General features: G+C 43.0%; 1 protein-coding gene across 2 annotated transcripts in view; it reads left to right on the forward strand.

The window, feature by feature from the left end:
* The window catches only part of ERGIC2 (ERGIC and golgi 2), a 46,480-nt gene that overhangs the window by 21,840 nt on the left and 7,092 nt on the right, over positions 1 to 17,548 (forward strand). For both annotated transcript variants that reach the window (XM_068119880.2, XM_078778176.1), the window contains exons 5-10: positions 1,433 to 1,503; positions 1,658 to 1,698; positions 3,728 to 3,829; positions 8,245 to 8,340; positions 9,518 to 9,573; positions 9,988 to 10,086. In XM_068119880.2, coding sequence (XP_067975981.1) covers positions 1,433 to 1,503; positions 1,658 to 1,698; positions 3,728 to 3,829; positions 8,245 to 8,340; positions 9,518 to 9,573; positions 9,988 to 10,086 — 465 coding nt within the window. The remainder of the gene's footprint in view (positions 1 to 1,432; positions 1,504 to 1,657; positions 1,699 to 3,727; positions 3,830 to 8,244; positions 8,341 to 9,517; positions 9,574 to 9,987; positions 10,087 to 17,548) is intronic.

Below are 17,548 nucleotides of genomic sequence, written 5' to 3' on the forward strand. Positions count from 1 at the left end.
TTTTGAGGCCACCAATGGCCGCTATAAAGTGTATATTGGGATGTGGGGTCAGGCAGTGCTGCAGTGTATTTTGGGATGTGGGTCAGGCAGTACTGTCGCCAACCTGCAGGCAAAAGGTAACCATCATGAGGCCAATAACTCCATAGCTTTTCAATGTTCACCATGTCCCAAAACCCTTGCCAGGAAAAGGTCACCCGGCCGGGCATCTCTATATTTGCTCTGTATTTGATTTGGATTATGTGTTTGTGGTGGGTGTGTTTGACTTGTATGCACTCCTGAACCCCTGGGTGGTTTACTTGTTGAAATTTCGTGGTTGTACTTGGTGATTGCCCAGGTATGTTTTAGGCAATAAAAAAAAATTGTAGATGTGGGGGTTCGGGAGGAGGAGTGGGAGAACGGGGGGGTGGCGGGGGGGGTGGGGGCGGGGGGTTGGAGGGGACACAAGTTCTCCATGTAAATTTTTACCATATAGCACCACAGGGTGGTGGTGGGAGAGGGTGTTACAAATCTGCTGTAGAGATTACTGTACTTCCAATTTTGCACTAGACATGGCATTTTGCACTTGCTCAAATTTTAAAAATCTTTTGATTTATTTCCATCCTTCAAACATTGCTGCACTATTTTAAGTTGCGATTCTTTTTCCCAACTTCCTTTCCTTTTTTTTCTTTCACACCCCACTCTTGTTCCCTTATTTTTCCCCCTCAATGTTTTTCCTCCTTCCCTGCTGTATAGCAGGGTATATAGCGGACCCCTTATCATGAACATTAGTAATTTTAAAAGTTCTCATTGATTGTGCCTTTCCCAGCATAGCAAATAAATGTTTCCAACTTGCACACAGATTGATGCATACAGTACTGTATTTACTTTTTTTCCCCTCTGCCGACGAAGTCGCTGGAGGCATTATGTTTTTGGGTTATCTGTCCAGCTGTCCGTCCGGCCACCTGTCAGTGCATCCATTATAGGTTTTTGTTACCGTGATAACCTAAGAACGGCTGAAGGGATCTAAGTCAAAGTTGGTACAAGTATGTATAATGGTGCAAACATGAACCCATGCGAATATGGGGTCAGGAGGTCAAAGGTCAGGGGTCTCATGAGGTAAAAAAAATTCTGTTACCGAGCTAATTTGTGAACCAGTGATGGGATTTTCACCAAACTTGAAATAAGTTTGTATTATGATGCAAAGATGAACTGATTAGATTTCGTCGTCAAAGGTCATGTCAGGTGAAAATGTTATACTTGAGTATTGCTGAATGGATTTAAATCAAACTTGGTACAAGTATGTATAATGATGTAATAATGTGGGCGGAGCCATATTGGTCGACATCACGATGTCGAAGAGTGTCATTCGGGTTTTGTTTACTACAATTCAGTTGGCTTTGCATGTATAAGAAGAAGAACTGTGCATTTACACATTGCTTTCCTTTTATAAAAGACGTGGGTGCAGATGTGCTGGATATGGCAGAAACTATGGTGACATCGTCCAATGGACTGAAATATGAACCAGTGAGTTGAAGCATTCTATTTCCTCTTTAGGAGATAAAGAGAACATTGTACAGTATATTCATTATTTTGTTACCAAATGCTTTTTAATTGTGATATGTCCATCTGCCTTGTAATGAAATTGACAAGCTGCTATGGCTGGCTGTATGTTGTGCAGGTTTATTTTGAACTGTCGCCGATACAGCGCACATGGTACAAGTAAGTTGTTTTTTCTTGTCACTTCACAGTATGATTCTTGTTTTATAATTTAGATTTGTTCTAGTGTTGGTTGTATGGTGAGGAGGAAATAATTAATTTCGAATATGAGCAATCGAAAGGAGACAGGGCCCCATCCAGATGTAATAAGAAAAACAAGAGCTTTGTGAAGAGTGGGGGAGTAAGGTTCTGCTTGTATAATGGTATTAAATAAAGGGATGAGCGGAGATGGTAAAGAATTAAACAATGAAATAAATGAATGATAATTATGTAGTGTCAATATTTAATTGGGAATAAATATACATTATACTTTTTCAAAATGTTAAAATGCATGTTAACAAAAGGGAAATGAACTTAAGTTGCATTGGCATGAAGGGACAAAGGAAATAGGACAATGAAGAAGAAAAAGAGTGCACAATGAAATGTGTGTGGCAGTGGAGTAAGGGGAGAAGGGAAAGTTGGCATATATACGTATGTGAAATGGAAGGTGTTGGGGGGCGGGGGGGGAAGGGGAGAGGGGTAACCTTGAAGGATTTAAGGAAAGCATATTAAACAGATTTGGAGAGGTAGTTCTCCACATGAGAGAAAGGGGACAAAGGAGCAGAGATGAGCAAATATAGTAAACTTACGTTTGGGAAGAGTAAAAAGGTGTGCTGTGTTAAAGAAGCATGCGTCACCAGGAGAGGTGGAAGGGGTTAAAATATTTCAATAGATTGGGGTGGGGTGGGGAGTGTAGAAACCAGATACGAGATGCTAGATGACTGACGCCATCAAGCTACCTGCAGTGGGCAAAGGAAATCCTGTGCCTTGCCCTCCTGTCATGATGCACTAATTGACCTCAGAGATTTGGATCCCATTGGCTCTCTCTCTTTACTGGTGTGTGTTCTCCTGCTGGTCACTCGGGTCATCACTCACTAAGCAAGACCATGCATGCCGTGACCTGCGGGTCTTGCAGAGGACTGATTAGAGCAATCCGATAAGCTGTATTATCAGACCACCTTTTGTGGACCTCCAAAAGTACAGGTAATTGTAGGGTTAGGTTAATTCTCTTAACTTATTTTGATACCCACCAGGAAAATCCAATGTTCTGAAATGCTTTATTAGTGTGGCGAGATGTGGTGCGAGGCTGACACATGGTCTTATGACATATAGACCATTTATTCTCATGTGATGGAACGAACCTCGGTACGAAGACGGACAACAGATAATCACGATACTTAATGCTACAGAGGAACTAAATGCCGAGGCGCCGCCCCCACAAATTGCTGTCCACACAGAACCGGACCGAGTTTTTAAGGATATCGTGTCCTTGACCGGTGGATAGGGCGCTGCTGGTGTGCAGTTCAGCGGCCTTCTCTTGCCACCATTGTGGTTCACTAACATGGCTCAGAAAGTGTAGGCATGGCAGCCAAAGAAGCGAGTACCAGCAGAGGCGTGGAGGGAGCTTGGGCAGCAAAGGCGTAGCCAAATAAAGAGAGCGAGCCTTGCGTTCGCCATACTTTTATTATCTCTCCTCTCCCCGTCTAGCTTCCAGGGCTCCTGGTGGGGCTTCAGTAGTCCGTCTATGTGGGCCTATGGCCAGACACTACGTTCGCAGACCTCTTCCCTCTCCATGCTGCAGGAGCCCTCATGCAAGACGAGCACTCGGGCAATCAGGAATTCTCATCCTGTAACCTGGTCACTTTGGCTCATGAGGCTCTGTGAAGCAGCTATGACACCTCTAACCCAGCCTAGTCCGGTTTTGGACAAGGAGGAACACAGACTGAGACGCCCTTCTTCTGTCTTGCCACTAAATTGGACAACACCACCCCCTCCTCCCCTAGCGGCGGTACGAAGGACAACTTTGTCCAAAACATTGACTGTAATACAGGAGAATATGGCACAAAATCCTTATCACTATTGTGAAATGAGCTAAGGCCTTATTTATACCTTTTACCTCCTCATCCCCTCTCTCTACTTCAATATAAACGGAACATTACTTAACACGCATTCCGTTCCTGTTTGCCTTTCAATTCCTCAATGCCTGTACCAGCATATTTCATCACATCCGTATGAGGCTTCAGCAAGAGCATTCGTTGCAGGATGTCCTGTTTAAGACTGCATTTAACGGCTCACCAACAGCTATTCCTCCCAGGTATGTAAAGTCCAGAAAAAAAAGTACAAAAGTTAATTTTACTTGTTCTCATTGATGGTGAATTTGCAGAAAAAGTCTTGATTTGCACCAAAATAATGAGCTGTTTAGGAGGGTGTCTACAGTTGCCATATTCTGCCTCCTGACCAGTTAAGCCCAAGAGAAATTGACACTCCTTGGACTTCTGACTTCTACTCTCAGATTGTATTATATATTTACTTGTGCCATTTCAACTTTGACATTTTATTTGTATGTGTAGGGAAATGAAAACATCAAATTGGGTTTATTTAAGTTTTGTGTTTTTATTTGTTTATTTTGCATGAATGTGCATATAAAGTGCATTCAGAAAGTATTCAGACCCCTTCACTTTTTTCACATTTTGTTATGTTGCAGCCTTTTGCTGAAATCGTTTAAATTCATTTTTTCCCTCGTCAATCTACACTCAATACCCCATAATGACAAAGAGAAAACAGGATTTTAGAAAGTTTTGCAAATTTATTAAAAATAAAAAACTGAAATATCACATTGACATAAGTATTCATACCCTTTGCTATGACACTTGAAATTTAGCTCAGGTGCCTCCCATTTCTCTTGATCATCTTTGAGATGTTTCTGCACCTTGATTGGAGTCCACCTGTGGTAAATTCAATTGATTGGACATGATTTGGAAAGGCACACACCTGTCTATATAAGGTCTCACAGCTGACAATGCATATCAGAGCAAAAACCAAGCCATGAGGTCGAAGGAACTGCCTGCAGAGCTCAGAGACAGGATTGTGTCGAGGCACAGATCTGGGGAAGCCTACAAAAAGATTTCTGCTGCATTGAAGGTTCCCAAGAGCACAGTGGCCTCCATAATTCTTAATTGGAAGAAGTTTGGAACAACCAGGTCTCTTCCTAGAGCTGGCCGCCCGGCCAAACTGCACAATCGGGGGAGAAGGGCCTTGGTAATAGAGGTGACCAAGAACCCGATGGTCACTGGCTGAGCTCCAGAGATCCTGTGTGGAGATGGGAGAAAGTTCCAGAAGGACAACCATCACTGCAACACTCCTCTGATCTGGGCTTCATGGCAGAGTGGCCAGACGGGAGCCTCTCCTCAGTGAAAGACACATGAAATCCCGTTTGGAGTTTGCAAAAAAGCACCGAAAGGACTCTCAGACTGTGAGAAACAGGATTCTGTGGGCCCTCTGGAGAGGGACTTGTTGCCTTGAGATTGTCCATGCGTGGCTACAATCTTGTGTCTGACCTCATGTCCAAGACACATGAAAGCCCACAGAATCTGGTTTCTCACAGTCTGAGAGTCCTTTAGGTGCTTTTTTGCAAACTCCAAGCGGGCTTTCATGTGTTTTTCACTGAGGAGAGGCTTCCGTCTGGCCACTCTGCCATAAAGCCCAGATCGGAGGAGTGTTGCAGTGATGGTTGTCCTTCTGGTAGTTTCTCCCATCTTCACAGGATCTCTGGAGCTCAGCCAGAGTGACCATCGGGTTATTGGTCACCTCTCTTACCAAGGCCCTTCTCCTCCGATTTCTCAGTTTGGCCGGGCGGCCAGCTCTAGGAAGAGTCCTGGTTGTTCCAAACTTCTTCCATTTAAGAATTATGGAGGCCACTGTGCTCTTCAGAACCTTCAATACAGCAGAGATTTTTTTTGTAGGCTTCCCCAGATCTGTGCCTCGACACAATCCTGTCTCTGAGCTCTGCAGGCAGTTCCTTCGACCTCATGGCTTGGTTTTTGCTCTGATATGCATTGTCAGCTGTGAGTCCTTATATGGACAGGTGTGTGCCTTTCCAAATCATGTCAAATCAATTGAATTTACCACAGGTGGACTCCAATCAAGGTGTAGAAACATCTCAAAGATGATCAAGAGAAATGGGAGGCACCTGAGCTAAATTTTAAGTGTCATAGCAAAGGGTCTGAATACTTATGTCAATGTGATATTTCAGTTTTTTCTTTTTAATAAATTTGCAAAACTTTCTAAAATCATGTTTTCTCTTTGTCATTATGGGGTATTGAGTGTAGATTGACGAGGGAAAAAAATGAATTTAAACGATTTCAGCATAAGGCTGCAACATAACAAAATGTGAAAAAAGTGAAGGGGTCTGAATACTTTCTGAATACAACAACAACAACAACAACAGGCATTTTAAGGCCATTTTCCCTGCAAGAGCGGGGGTTAGCCTTGCGGTCCCCATGACAATCTTCTCCAAATTGTCATGGTTCTATTTTTGAGGCAATGTTTTTATGGCCGGATGCCCTTCCTGACGCCAACCCTTTGAGTCGCCTCTTACGACACGAAGGGATACGGTGTACCTATTCTAAACCGGGGTACACACCGGTAAAATAATAATTTTCTGAATGTGCTGTGATAAAAAAAAATTTTGTTTGTTTCCTTTTGCCACTAACGTGCTAGGTGACAGAAAATGGTATGAAAAGGCCCTGATATGAAATTTGTTATAAACAAAAAAATAGTCAAAGTGCCTTTGTTTTCTTTATAGGAGAGAGGCTTATGGAAGAACAGGTAGAACAGACAGTGGTACAAACATCAAGGGAATGAACAAACCAAAAGACGAAGAGGACGAGGAGCATCAACGGAGATTAACAAGTGAAATGTTTGAATTGGGAATGGCTAATATGGGTAATAAATATCATGAGTCAAAATTTATTAAAGCCCTGGAGGGAAGAGTGAGATAGAACTGCTGCTGCCTGCACAAATTGAGCCATTATTAACATGGTTCTCGACATGGCAGAAGAGACTAATAAAAGGTCGAGGTGTGCAGTTAGCCTGGATTTTGGATGTTTAACCAGGAGGGGTTACTGGAAAAATGTGCACATCCTGGAGTTATTGGGGAGGGTTTGAAGACAGAGAGCAATGCTTGAGAGTATACGGCATAAAACAGAGAACACTGACATGCCTGTGATGGGAGAGCAACACAGACAGGTTTACTTTTGGTCACCATTGACCAAAGTGATAATACAAGGCTGCCTCACCAAACCGATGATGCGGCCTAATGGCACGATTGGTTGCACGTCTTTTCATCGAATATGAATCGGATGAACAGCTCTCACTGTAGGATGTTGCACCATTCTTCAACCAGAGGCACTTCCAGTTGATCGAGAAACTGTCAGAGGACTTTGCGACCTCAGACGCGACCACAGACGTGCCTTTTTAGGATGTCCCATGCATGTGGAATTGGATTTAAGTCCAGAAATCGTGTGAATGATGTCCTAAAGTGCAGCATTGACAATGTGTGGATGACTTTTGCCATCCATAGAAGTTGAAGATGGGACCTTGATGTTTTGCCAGAGGAATAACCGCAGGTGTAATGACCTCATACCTGTATCTGACATCAGTCAGAGCACCCATCCAAATGATGTCAAGATCATTTCTTTGGCCAACATGAATGCCAGCCAATACCATCAAAGCTGCTCCCACCAAATTGATCATGTGGCCTAATGGCACAATTTGTGCCGCTTCACTCCTTGTCTCTAGATTCAAGTATGTCCATTATTGAAATTGAGACAGAATCTAAATGCGGCACTGAAAATAACATGGTGTCAATGGTTCACCCGTATTGGGTCACTAAATTTGTTCACCAATCAAAAGATAGAAGTCGATTATTATTTTTTTAGATCAAAGGGTCGATAGAAGTCGATGTTTTTTCAGTTTTTTTTTTTTTTTTATAGATCAAAGGTCAAGGTTGCATAAAATCACCAATTTGCATCCGATTGACTTGAACTTTGAACATTGCTTGCATATTGGGTCACTGAATTGGTTCACCAATGAAATGCTAGAAGCCGATTGTTTTAAGGTCAAAGGTCAAGGTCACAAACTCGTCAATTTTCATCTAACTTGAAATTTGAGCAGGGTTTGCATATTGGGTCACTGAAGCCTATTGATTTTAAGGTCAAAAGGTCAACATCGTCAATTTTTCAAAAAGACTAAGGAGAAGAAGAAGTCCAAATACATAGCGGACACGTTCGAGCTGTGGATTTTCAGTTGCTTTCTCATTTATTTTCCATTCTACAAATTGCTCAATTTTTTATTATTGTAAGGAGTCCATACAAAGCAACCACATAAAGTTTAAATATGTCACCAGCTACTTCAATTTGTATTGTGAGAAGCAACATTGGTTGGTGTAAGCATATTTTGTATGACTGTGGTTCATGCATTTGCTCAGCTACAGCAGTGTGACATCACCAGTTCAATAAGGTAATGATGGAAATCAAATATGTACAAAAGATGTTCGCTCCATCCTTTGCATGACATTAGGGTGTTTTGTCGGGGGTTTTTTCGTTACTTGACTGTAAACTTGTTTTTTTTATTTTTTAAATAAATATTTTGCTATTTCAAATATCTGGTTATTTTGTGATATTTCAGGTTGTTTTAGAATATTTTTTATTTTTACAATACAAATTCCAGGGAGGAGCCAATGGAGGGCCCGTTCGATGCATGTCGGATCCATGGCTCGTTGCTTGTAAACAAGGTCGCTGGAAACTTTCATGTCACCATTGGCAAGTGAGTATCAATTCCTGCCCTGGTCCCAACCTCTTTCACAGTTTGTCATTTTGTTTCCTTCCTTCTCCCCTGCCTCCCTCCTCCCCGTCTGTCTGTTTGTGAGCAGGATATCTCAAAAAGTTGTGGACCAATTTTGACAATTTGGTGAGATAAGGTTGAGAGATATCTCAAAACATTATGGACGGATTCAGCCAAAACTTGGTGGGTAGGTTGGGTGTGTGACAAAGAAGAATTGATTCAATTTTGGTGAAGATCTGAAACTGCATCCAGATACGAGAATTTTTTTTTATTATTTCAGTGATTCTTCACCATTGAGAGATGGGGTCAAAAACGATATATAGCATGATATCTCAAACAGTTGTGGATGACTTTTTTTTCTTTTTTTTTGTATACAGAATCGAGGCTCGTGAAAGAGCTAACAAAGCTCTTTCGATAAAATATGATGAGTGTCATACGATATATGACTTATGATAAAACTAGGTGGATGAGTTGGTTTGGTGAGAAGAAGCCGATTCGACTTTGGTTCAGGTTCCGATCCAGATCCGGACTATCAGTGTGGTACAAAACGTAAACTGTTCAGCCTGGAGGAGGTATGCTCTCCACCAAGTGCCTTCTACTTGTATACAATATGCAATTTGGAGAGGGTTAAGCTTTGGTTGCAGGCATGTTTCTGTTACTTGAAACAAGAGGTGTTTTGTTGATAAGAGGCTACCTATTTATCTAAATATTGTTGGGCTGATGATGTTTTGTTTGGTTCTGAAGATCAATAGACTGCCATGTTCGCATTTATGTAGGCAAATATACCTGGCCGTGCCCGTCTCCTCTCTGTGCCAGTTTATTGCAGGAATTTGGAATTTGGTCAGGGTAGTGACATAAAGGCTTAATGTCCATCAGTGATTGCAAGCAAATGGAACACCAGGCCTAACATCCCTCTGCAAGATAGCACACACTGATATAATGTCTTACTTGTGAAGCTCAGGGTGATCGTTTAGTCAGGTTTGGAGTCCAACCCATAATAGGCAGCTCGGAGGTGAGTACGTTACCACTGACCTAGCCTATCCTGGCAGTGCGATGTTGAAGTATCTGTTTATTACAAGTCATCATTTTAAAGATGGAAAACCAATCATGTTGTATCCAGCATGTATCAATTGATTTTCCTATTTGTTGTTGTTTGCAGAGCTATTCTTCATCCTCGTGGCCATGCACACCTGGCAGCAATGGTGGAACACAATGGTGAGAGCTTTGCATGCACACTGCATGGTAACAATTGCTAAACTTGGTGAAAGGTAAACATAATGGTAAATGACAGTTGTGGGGAACAGGTGAACATAATAGAGAACTGATAGATAACATGGTGATTGGTGAAAACAGAAAGGTTGGATAGATTTGGAGGTTGGTGTGAAATGATAAAGAGCTGCTACTTTAAAGGACTGTGTAGGGAAGAGTATGATGGGACAGAGAAAGGGAAGTGCACAATCGATGTATTGTATGTTGCACACGACCCCATTATCAGTACATCAACCTTCCTTCCTCTGATGTTCCTGTTTCTAGAAATAATGGGCATTCATGAAACTGATAGGTTGTTTAATAATTCTCTACATGATAATAAAAGTCATCTGATTGGCTCTTTTGTGTTGCTCCACCCAGCCTACAACTTTTCACATCGCATTGACCATTTCTCGTTTGGTGAGCCCGTTGTTGGTATTGTCAACGCCTTGGACGGTACTGAGAAGATTGCTAATGCACGTGAGTTGCAAAATGTTGTAATCATTCTTCAGAAAACTACTTCCTTTTAATTCGGTACCTTGTTTGCTCCATTTGTGCCGAGCACTTCCAGAGCCCTCGGTTCAACATATGGTCCCATGTCCCTGAAGAAGGCTTGAGTTTTGACATGGGCCTTGGCTCATTGAGCATTATTCTGTTTATCGTCATGGCGTTGTTTTTCTCCATATAATGTGAAACCTGCTTGTTTTCACAATAGTATAGAATGCTGCTCTATGAAGGGACCTTTATACATGGGTCTGGCCTCATGGAAGTGTTGAATGACAAAAGGCAGCAGGTTCACCAACTACCAAAATATATTGTGAAGGGGTGCTGGACTAAGGTATAACAAAAAACAGTAGCAATGGCCCAGAGAGGAACATAATGCGAAAACAAATACTTATCGGTGTGTGTAGAAGAGATCGTAGATGTGCATGGGCAAGTGAGTGTATGAGAGAGTTATCGGCAGCGCAGGAGAAAGACTGAAGTGAGGAGGAGGAAACCATGGCCATGGAAACGATTCCACAATGGGGGGGGAATTTATGGAGGTTGAAATAAGCCTCAACCTTGTGAAGGTGAGTCGGTGCTGGTTTCTTGAGGAATGTGTGTGACTTGGGGCGGCTCAGAAGGGCAAGGCTATATGTAAGCTTGTATACAATAGAGCCCACCGACTTGCCGCCAAAATCACGCGCATTCACAAGAAACCAGCGACAGTCCTTGGGAATCCACAGTGCCCTCACCCTGCTCATTTAGTTCCTGCTCTCCTCTGCACATGTTTTCCTGTGTGTGTTTCCTCTCTAACCCTTTGGTTATACTTTCCAGACGATCGCCCCTGCCAATTTGTATTTGCATCCGTGACAGGTGTACAGGGGTAGGCGCCACACCACGTGAAACCCCATTCCCATCCCCCCCCCCCCCCCCATATCCCTTCCGGTTTGCCGCACATTAGACGCACACCCCGCTCAGCACCTTCAGTGTGTGGCCATCATCAGTGGAGCACATGCCTCGCCTGCCCCTCCAGTTCTTCCTGGGATGTAAAGTGAGTTGGGGTGTAGACTACCCATCTAGACTACCCGTCTAAACCTTACATATACGAATAAGGTTATATTCATCATATGCCCGGGCCATTTACTGTAGGAACAGTTGAACAACACATCAGCGACGGATGAACCGGCGCAAATTCATGAGTGATCTAGGAGGTAAACTTGTTCAACCATGGGCCAAGAAGCGTCTATATTCGGAAGGTATGAGAGGAACAGTGTGACGGCTGCCACCAAGGAAGTCTTCGAAGTCAATGCCCTATTCGTACCTATCACTGCTGCTAGATTTCTACAAACGCAGAAGCGTTGTCAAGTGCAGCAGAAAGGAAGATATAAAAACCAAAAGCATGTGCAATAAGATGTGCAGCATGTGCAATAAGCCGGTTTGTAGTCACCATTCATTTGTGACGTGCTTGCACTGTAAATAGGTGAGTGACTGACTGAACCTGATGTGTGAAGTTGGTATAATGCTAACTCGTATTATTTATGTAAAACTTGTGTGTTTTCAGGAGTCTTGCAACATGTATTTTTTTTTTGACATTTTTCATCGAAACATTTTTCCTCAAATTCAATGACCTGACCTGAATAACCTACAGGCCCTAGGCCCTATGATGCTTATTCTTTTTTTCCCTAGGTACTTGTATATATTGTCTCTGCTGTATATGAATTTGCTTGGAATTTGACAATAAGTTTTTGCTACGGAAAATGTAAAAGACAGGTAACTTTTTTTCCCCCCTGATCTTTCAAAAATGTAATTTTACATTTACCATGTAACATATTTGTTGATGTTTGAGAAATGAAAAACCTGCAGAAAAGGCTAATCTATAAGATGGCATACACTAATTTGATCTATTGGGTCTCTAAAATGTGTTTCCAAAAGTTTTTTGACAAGGGGTTGTACACACCCCGGTCCACCTAATTAAACTGCCATTCAGGCGTACACCCATCTAGCGTTAAGGACATCACTATCATTCTATATATATATATATATATATATATATATATATATATATATATATATATATATATATATATATATATATATATTGTTACGTTCTGGGGTTCAGGTCTACGACAAGGGGGTTAGCCTCCGTTCCCTCCCGAATGTACCGGACCTGCAACTGCCGCGCACGAATAACTTCGTACTTCGGCAGGTGGCGAACCAGCAACTACGAATGCCAATTGGTCTGTCGCACGATAGCAGGGTCCAATCGTCTAACTCTGCCTACCTGTACCACGTGACCGTTTCAATCGGGGAACGTACCGTACGTACCCTCTGGCGGTGCACCACTTTCTTTTGCTCCTGGATGGAAATTTAGACGGCCGAGCAGCAGTTGGTACCTGCCGGGCTAATGCTAATTTTGTTACGGCCGATCGTTACTCTGGGTGTGAGCAATGGTGGATCAATGGAAGAAAAGACATTCACGGACAGAAAGAAAAGGAAACGTTTAACGGTTTGATTTATTTGCAAGTATTTACAGTGAAACTTATCGATAGGAAAGAAAAAGGGACAAGAGGCAGAAACTTAGCTTATTCTGCGCCTTTTGATGATTACAACAAATAACACAACAAGAGTGCCCAGCACACATTCACGGGGGAGGAGAGGGGAAAACGAACGTTTGGGAACCTGTTAGCGAAGCGGTCACGATCCGACAAGATGCTTCTCCCCACGGCGCCTTTTGTCTCGACCTCACCAATGAGCACCTGGTGCAGGGAAGAGTGCCAAGGACACGTGGAGTAAGCACGTCGTGATCTAGTTCAGGGTAAAGAGTACGTCGTGGCTTCGTGCAAAATGTGAGTGTTGTGCACGCATGCGTCAAGAGGGGGTCCAATAACACGTCTACAGCCAATGGAATCCAAGGCGAAGAGTAATGCAGGCACGTACTGAGGCCTGTGAAAGGGTCCAACCAAGAAAGGAGCACACGTGTACTGCCGACAGAGTCCAAAAGCCAAGAGCGAGAATAATGCAGGCACATGCTAGGTTAACAATGTCCAAAACCAAGTGAGTGATCCACGTGCAGAGGCCTGTGAGAGGTCCGGTCGAGAGCAGATGCACACGTGCTGAATGAACCCGGCAAAGAGAGAGAATAATGCAGGTAAGTCCTAGGTGACAGTCCAGGCCCAAGAGAGAGAGAGAGTAACACATGTAGAGGCCTGTGAGAGGGTCCGACCTATAGCGAACACACAGGTGCTCAGTGAAACCGGCAAAGAGGGAGCGAGTAATCGTGCTGGCGCGTGCCGAGTGAACCCAGCAGAGAGAGAGAAAAACACGTGTGCAAGGCCTTTTTGTCTGGGCCTGGCAAGGGGGTGGGGCTGCTGTTTGAGGGTGTCCTGGCTCCCGATTGGTGGAGCCCATCACTCTGCCTCCTCAAGCCCCCCCCCCCCACCCCCCGAAGTGACTCAGGCCCTGATTGGTGCATATCCCAATGGTCTTTGGTCTGTCTTCTGTCCTTCAAGACTCTAAATCAATCTGTGGATGCAATTGTTGTACATCTGCCTGGTTTATTATCCTATTATGAGTGGAGGACCTGCCTTTCCCCTCCCCAATGCATGAAGACGTACTAACCCGAAATAAGGGGAAGGGGCGAAGATAATGGTCTGCTATGAAATAACTATTCTAAGGGACCTGTATTGTGGTTGCCATTACTTCTCAGCAGTTTGCCAACACCGCAATAATATATATATACATATACAGACTTGGCATTTAATATGGAATATTTTTTTTGTGGGGGTGAACTTACTTTTCAAGATGACTGAGAACCAAAAGTTCATTGGAATTATGTTGAAATTATTCTAGATTTTGTTAATGTGACCTGTAAAAGAAACAAAAACCACATTTGACATTTCGAAACAAATAAATTGATCCTTGAAAGTGATGTAAACTGATATCGAACTCAATTCATGGACAGTACTGTGTTAAACTTCTGCACGTTTTCCAGAAGTATCTCTTTATTTTGCACATTAGCCAATTTTTTTTTAAACAAAAACAAAAGTTAAATTACGACTGGGATTACGGACAGTAAAATTACAGTTCAGTACTTCGTGTAACCCCCACAAGCATTCAGGGGAGCACGTACACGTTGAGGCATGCTGTTCATGAGATTTGCCAAGGTTTGGACAGGAATCGCTTGCCATGCAGTGACAATAGCCTGCTGCAATTCACGCACAGAGGTCGGCTGCTGGTCCAAGTGGTCGATTTGACGCGTTAATTCTGCCCACAGGTTCTCTATCGGATTCATGTCCGGGGACATGGCAGGCCACTCCATATGCTCTACACCACGGTCAGCAAGAAAGTGTTAGATCATGCGAGCACGATGAGGCCGTGCATTGTCATCTTGGAAGACAGTTTCCTCGAAAGGCTGCACGAGCAAATGGAAGCAATGTTTCTTCCAGAATGGCCCTGTACTTGAACTGGTTCAGGTTTCCATTCAGAACAACCAGGTCAGTTTTGCCCCCTGCATGAAAAGCAGCCCAAACGGTCACCCCACCACATCCAGCTTGGAATCTTGGCACTATACAATCTTTGTTGTAGGCTTCATGCACTTGTCTGCGCATTCGGACGCGGCCATCTTGATGATAGACCAGAAATCTAGACTCGTCACTGAAGATCATGCGATTCCAGTGTCCTGGCTGCCATTGACGGTGCTCTCTGGCCCACTGCAATCGGCGCTGGTGGTGTTGTCTGGTCAGGCGTGGCTTTCTCAGGGGACGCCTGGCACGATAGCCTGCTTGAACCAGTCGTTGGTTGACTAGCCTTCTGGATACAGGCACATTTGTCAGGGGCTGCCACTCAGCCCTAAGCCGATTAGCTGACTTGGTACGGCCATTGCGGACTAACCGGTGCAGCTGGCGATCATCCCTCCTTGTGGTTCTGCGGGGACGTCCTGGCCTCGGTATTGGAGTAGGGACACCCCTCTGAGCATTTCGTTTCAGGATCTTCGACACCTGACCTTGAGTGATGCCATACTGCCGAGCAATAGCACGCTGTTTCATGCCGTAATTTCGTAAAGCCACCACTCCATGACGAACAGCATTGTCGAGTTGACGGACCATCTCCAGAGGAAGCGGCAATAACTTTTGGAGACGTTCAGCAGTTGTTTTCCACTAATACAGAACACAACAACCCTTGTATACCCGACTGTGAAGCCAATCATCAAATGCACCTGTCCGTACATTTTGCCACGCCACCTGTGATATAATCCTGTTGTTGACTTCTTGCTGCGACAGACAATCAGTGACATGGTTCTTTTAACAAATAAATCACCAAAGTGTAAAAGAAACTCACCAGATTGATATACTGAGTTAAGAAAGTAAACCCAAGTCAAGAAAAAAAAAATATTCCATATTAAATGCCAAGTCTGTATATATATATATATATATCTATATATATATATATATATACAATCATGTGAGAAATTAAGTACACCCCATGTAAAGTTTTGACTTTTTCAACATATTTCAACATAGAGCTATTTGATCTTCATTTCAACAATATTGATAGATAAAGGTGATATAATATAACAAATATCATGAAACATTTACATTTTGTAGTCCATTGTATAATTTAAATACACATAAATGCAAATTTTGCATGTGGAAAATGTAAGTACTCCCCGACATTTATCACTACTTCAAATACCTAAAATTAGAATCAGGTGCACCAGCTCAGGTGCAAATGATTAGAACATCGTTAGAGAGGATCTTGGAGGAACCTGTCTTATTTAAACCTCAGACATTTAGTTTGGTTTGCTCTTTGTTGTTGAAGTGTGTGGCGTCACCATGCCTAGATCAAAAGAGCTCTCTGAGGCCTTCAGAAAGAAGGTTATAGATGCCTACGAGTCTGGGAATGGATTTAAAAAGATCTCCAAACAATTTGAAATCAATCATTCGACTGTCCGGAAGATCATCTTCAAGTGGAGAAGATTCCAAACAACTGCCAACTTGTTCAGGCCAGGCCGCCCCAGCAAGTTCAACCCGAGAGCAGACCGCAAGATGCTGAAAGAAGTCTCTAAGAACCCCAGAATGTCATCACGGGACATACAGGTAGCTCTTGCGACTGTTGATGCCAAAGTGCACGAGTCTACCATTAGAAAGAGGCTGCACAAATTTGATCTACATGGGAGGTGTGCCAGGAGGAAACCTTTGCTGTCCAGAAAGAACATCAGGGCAAGACTAAAGTTTGCCAATGAACACCGAGGCAAAGACCAGCACTTCTGGAACAATGTGCTCTGGACAGATGAGTCAAAGGTAGAGCTATTTGGTCACAGTACCAGAAGACATGTTTGGCGAAAACCAAAGACAGCATTTGACCACAAGAACCTGATACCAACTGTAAAGCATGGTGGTGGAAATATTATGGTTTGGGGCAGCTTTTCTGCATCAGGGCCTGGGCAGCTCACCATCATATAATCCACTATGAATTCTTCATTGTACCAGAGGGTGCTTGAAGATAATGTGAGGCCATCTGTCGGAAAGTTGAAGCTCAACCGAAGGTGGACCTTGCAACATGACAATGACCCTAAACATACCAGTAAATCCACCAAGGAATGGCTGAAAAGAAAGAAATGGAGGGTTCTGGAATGGCCAAGTCAAAGCCCGGATCTAAATCCCATAGAGATGTTGTGGGGGGATTTGAAACGAGCTGTGCATGCAAGAAACCCCTCAAACATCGCACAGCTGAAATAATTATGCATGGAGGAGTGGGCAAAAATTTCTCCCAGTCGATGTCAGAGACTGGTAGACAGTTATAAGAAACGCCTACTTGAGGTTGTTTCTGCCAAAGGGGGCAATACCACTGATAAGAGCTAAGGGTGTACTTACTTTTTCCACATGCGAAATTTGCATTTGTTTATTTAAATTATACAATGGACTACAAAATGTAAATGTTTCTTGATATTTGTTATATTATATCACTTTTATCTATCAATATTGTTGAAATGAAGATCAAATAGCTGAATGTTGAAATATGTTGAAAAAGTCAAAACTTTACATGGGGTGTACTTACCTTTTCACGTGACTGTATATATATATACACACAATATATATTGTCACGTCCCCTGGGCTAAGACCCCTGGGTGACGGATGACCAAAACGAGCTTTCACTCCGAGTCATACTTCGAACCTTGGCGGGATTGTCTTTGGCACACGCCGGAAAGGCCCGAATCCTTATCTGATCGGACGGCCGAAACTGGGTTAATCCGAACCCACAAACACAAATACGGGACAAACAAAATCCACAATACAAGAATGAAATGAAAAAATAAAGGATTTAATGAAAATAAATGCAAGAGACAAAAATGAAAGGCGAGGCAAAAACTATAATTCCTAATTGAGACGTCTCCACTCAGACTCGTATACAAACAAGGGGAAAGATTTAATGAAAATAAATGATTTTCCTGCCGGCCGGC

Source organism: Myxine glutinosa, chromosome 1 (assembly GCF_964187855.1).
Source record: "Myxine glutinosa chromosome 1, kmMyxGlut1.1, whole genome shotgun sequence".
Lineage (NCBI taxonomy): Eukaryota > Metazoa > Chordata > Myxini > Myxiniformes > Myxinidae > Myxine > Myxine glutinosa.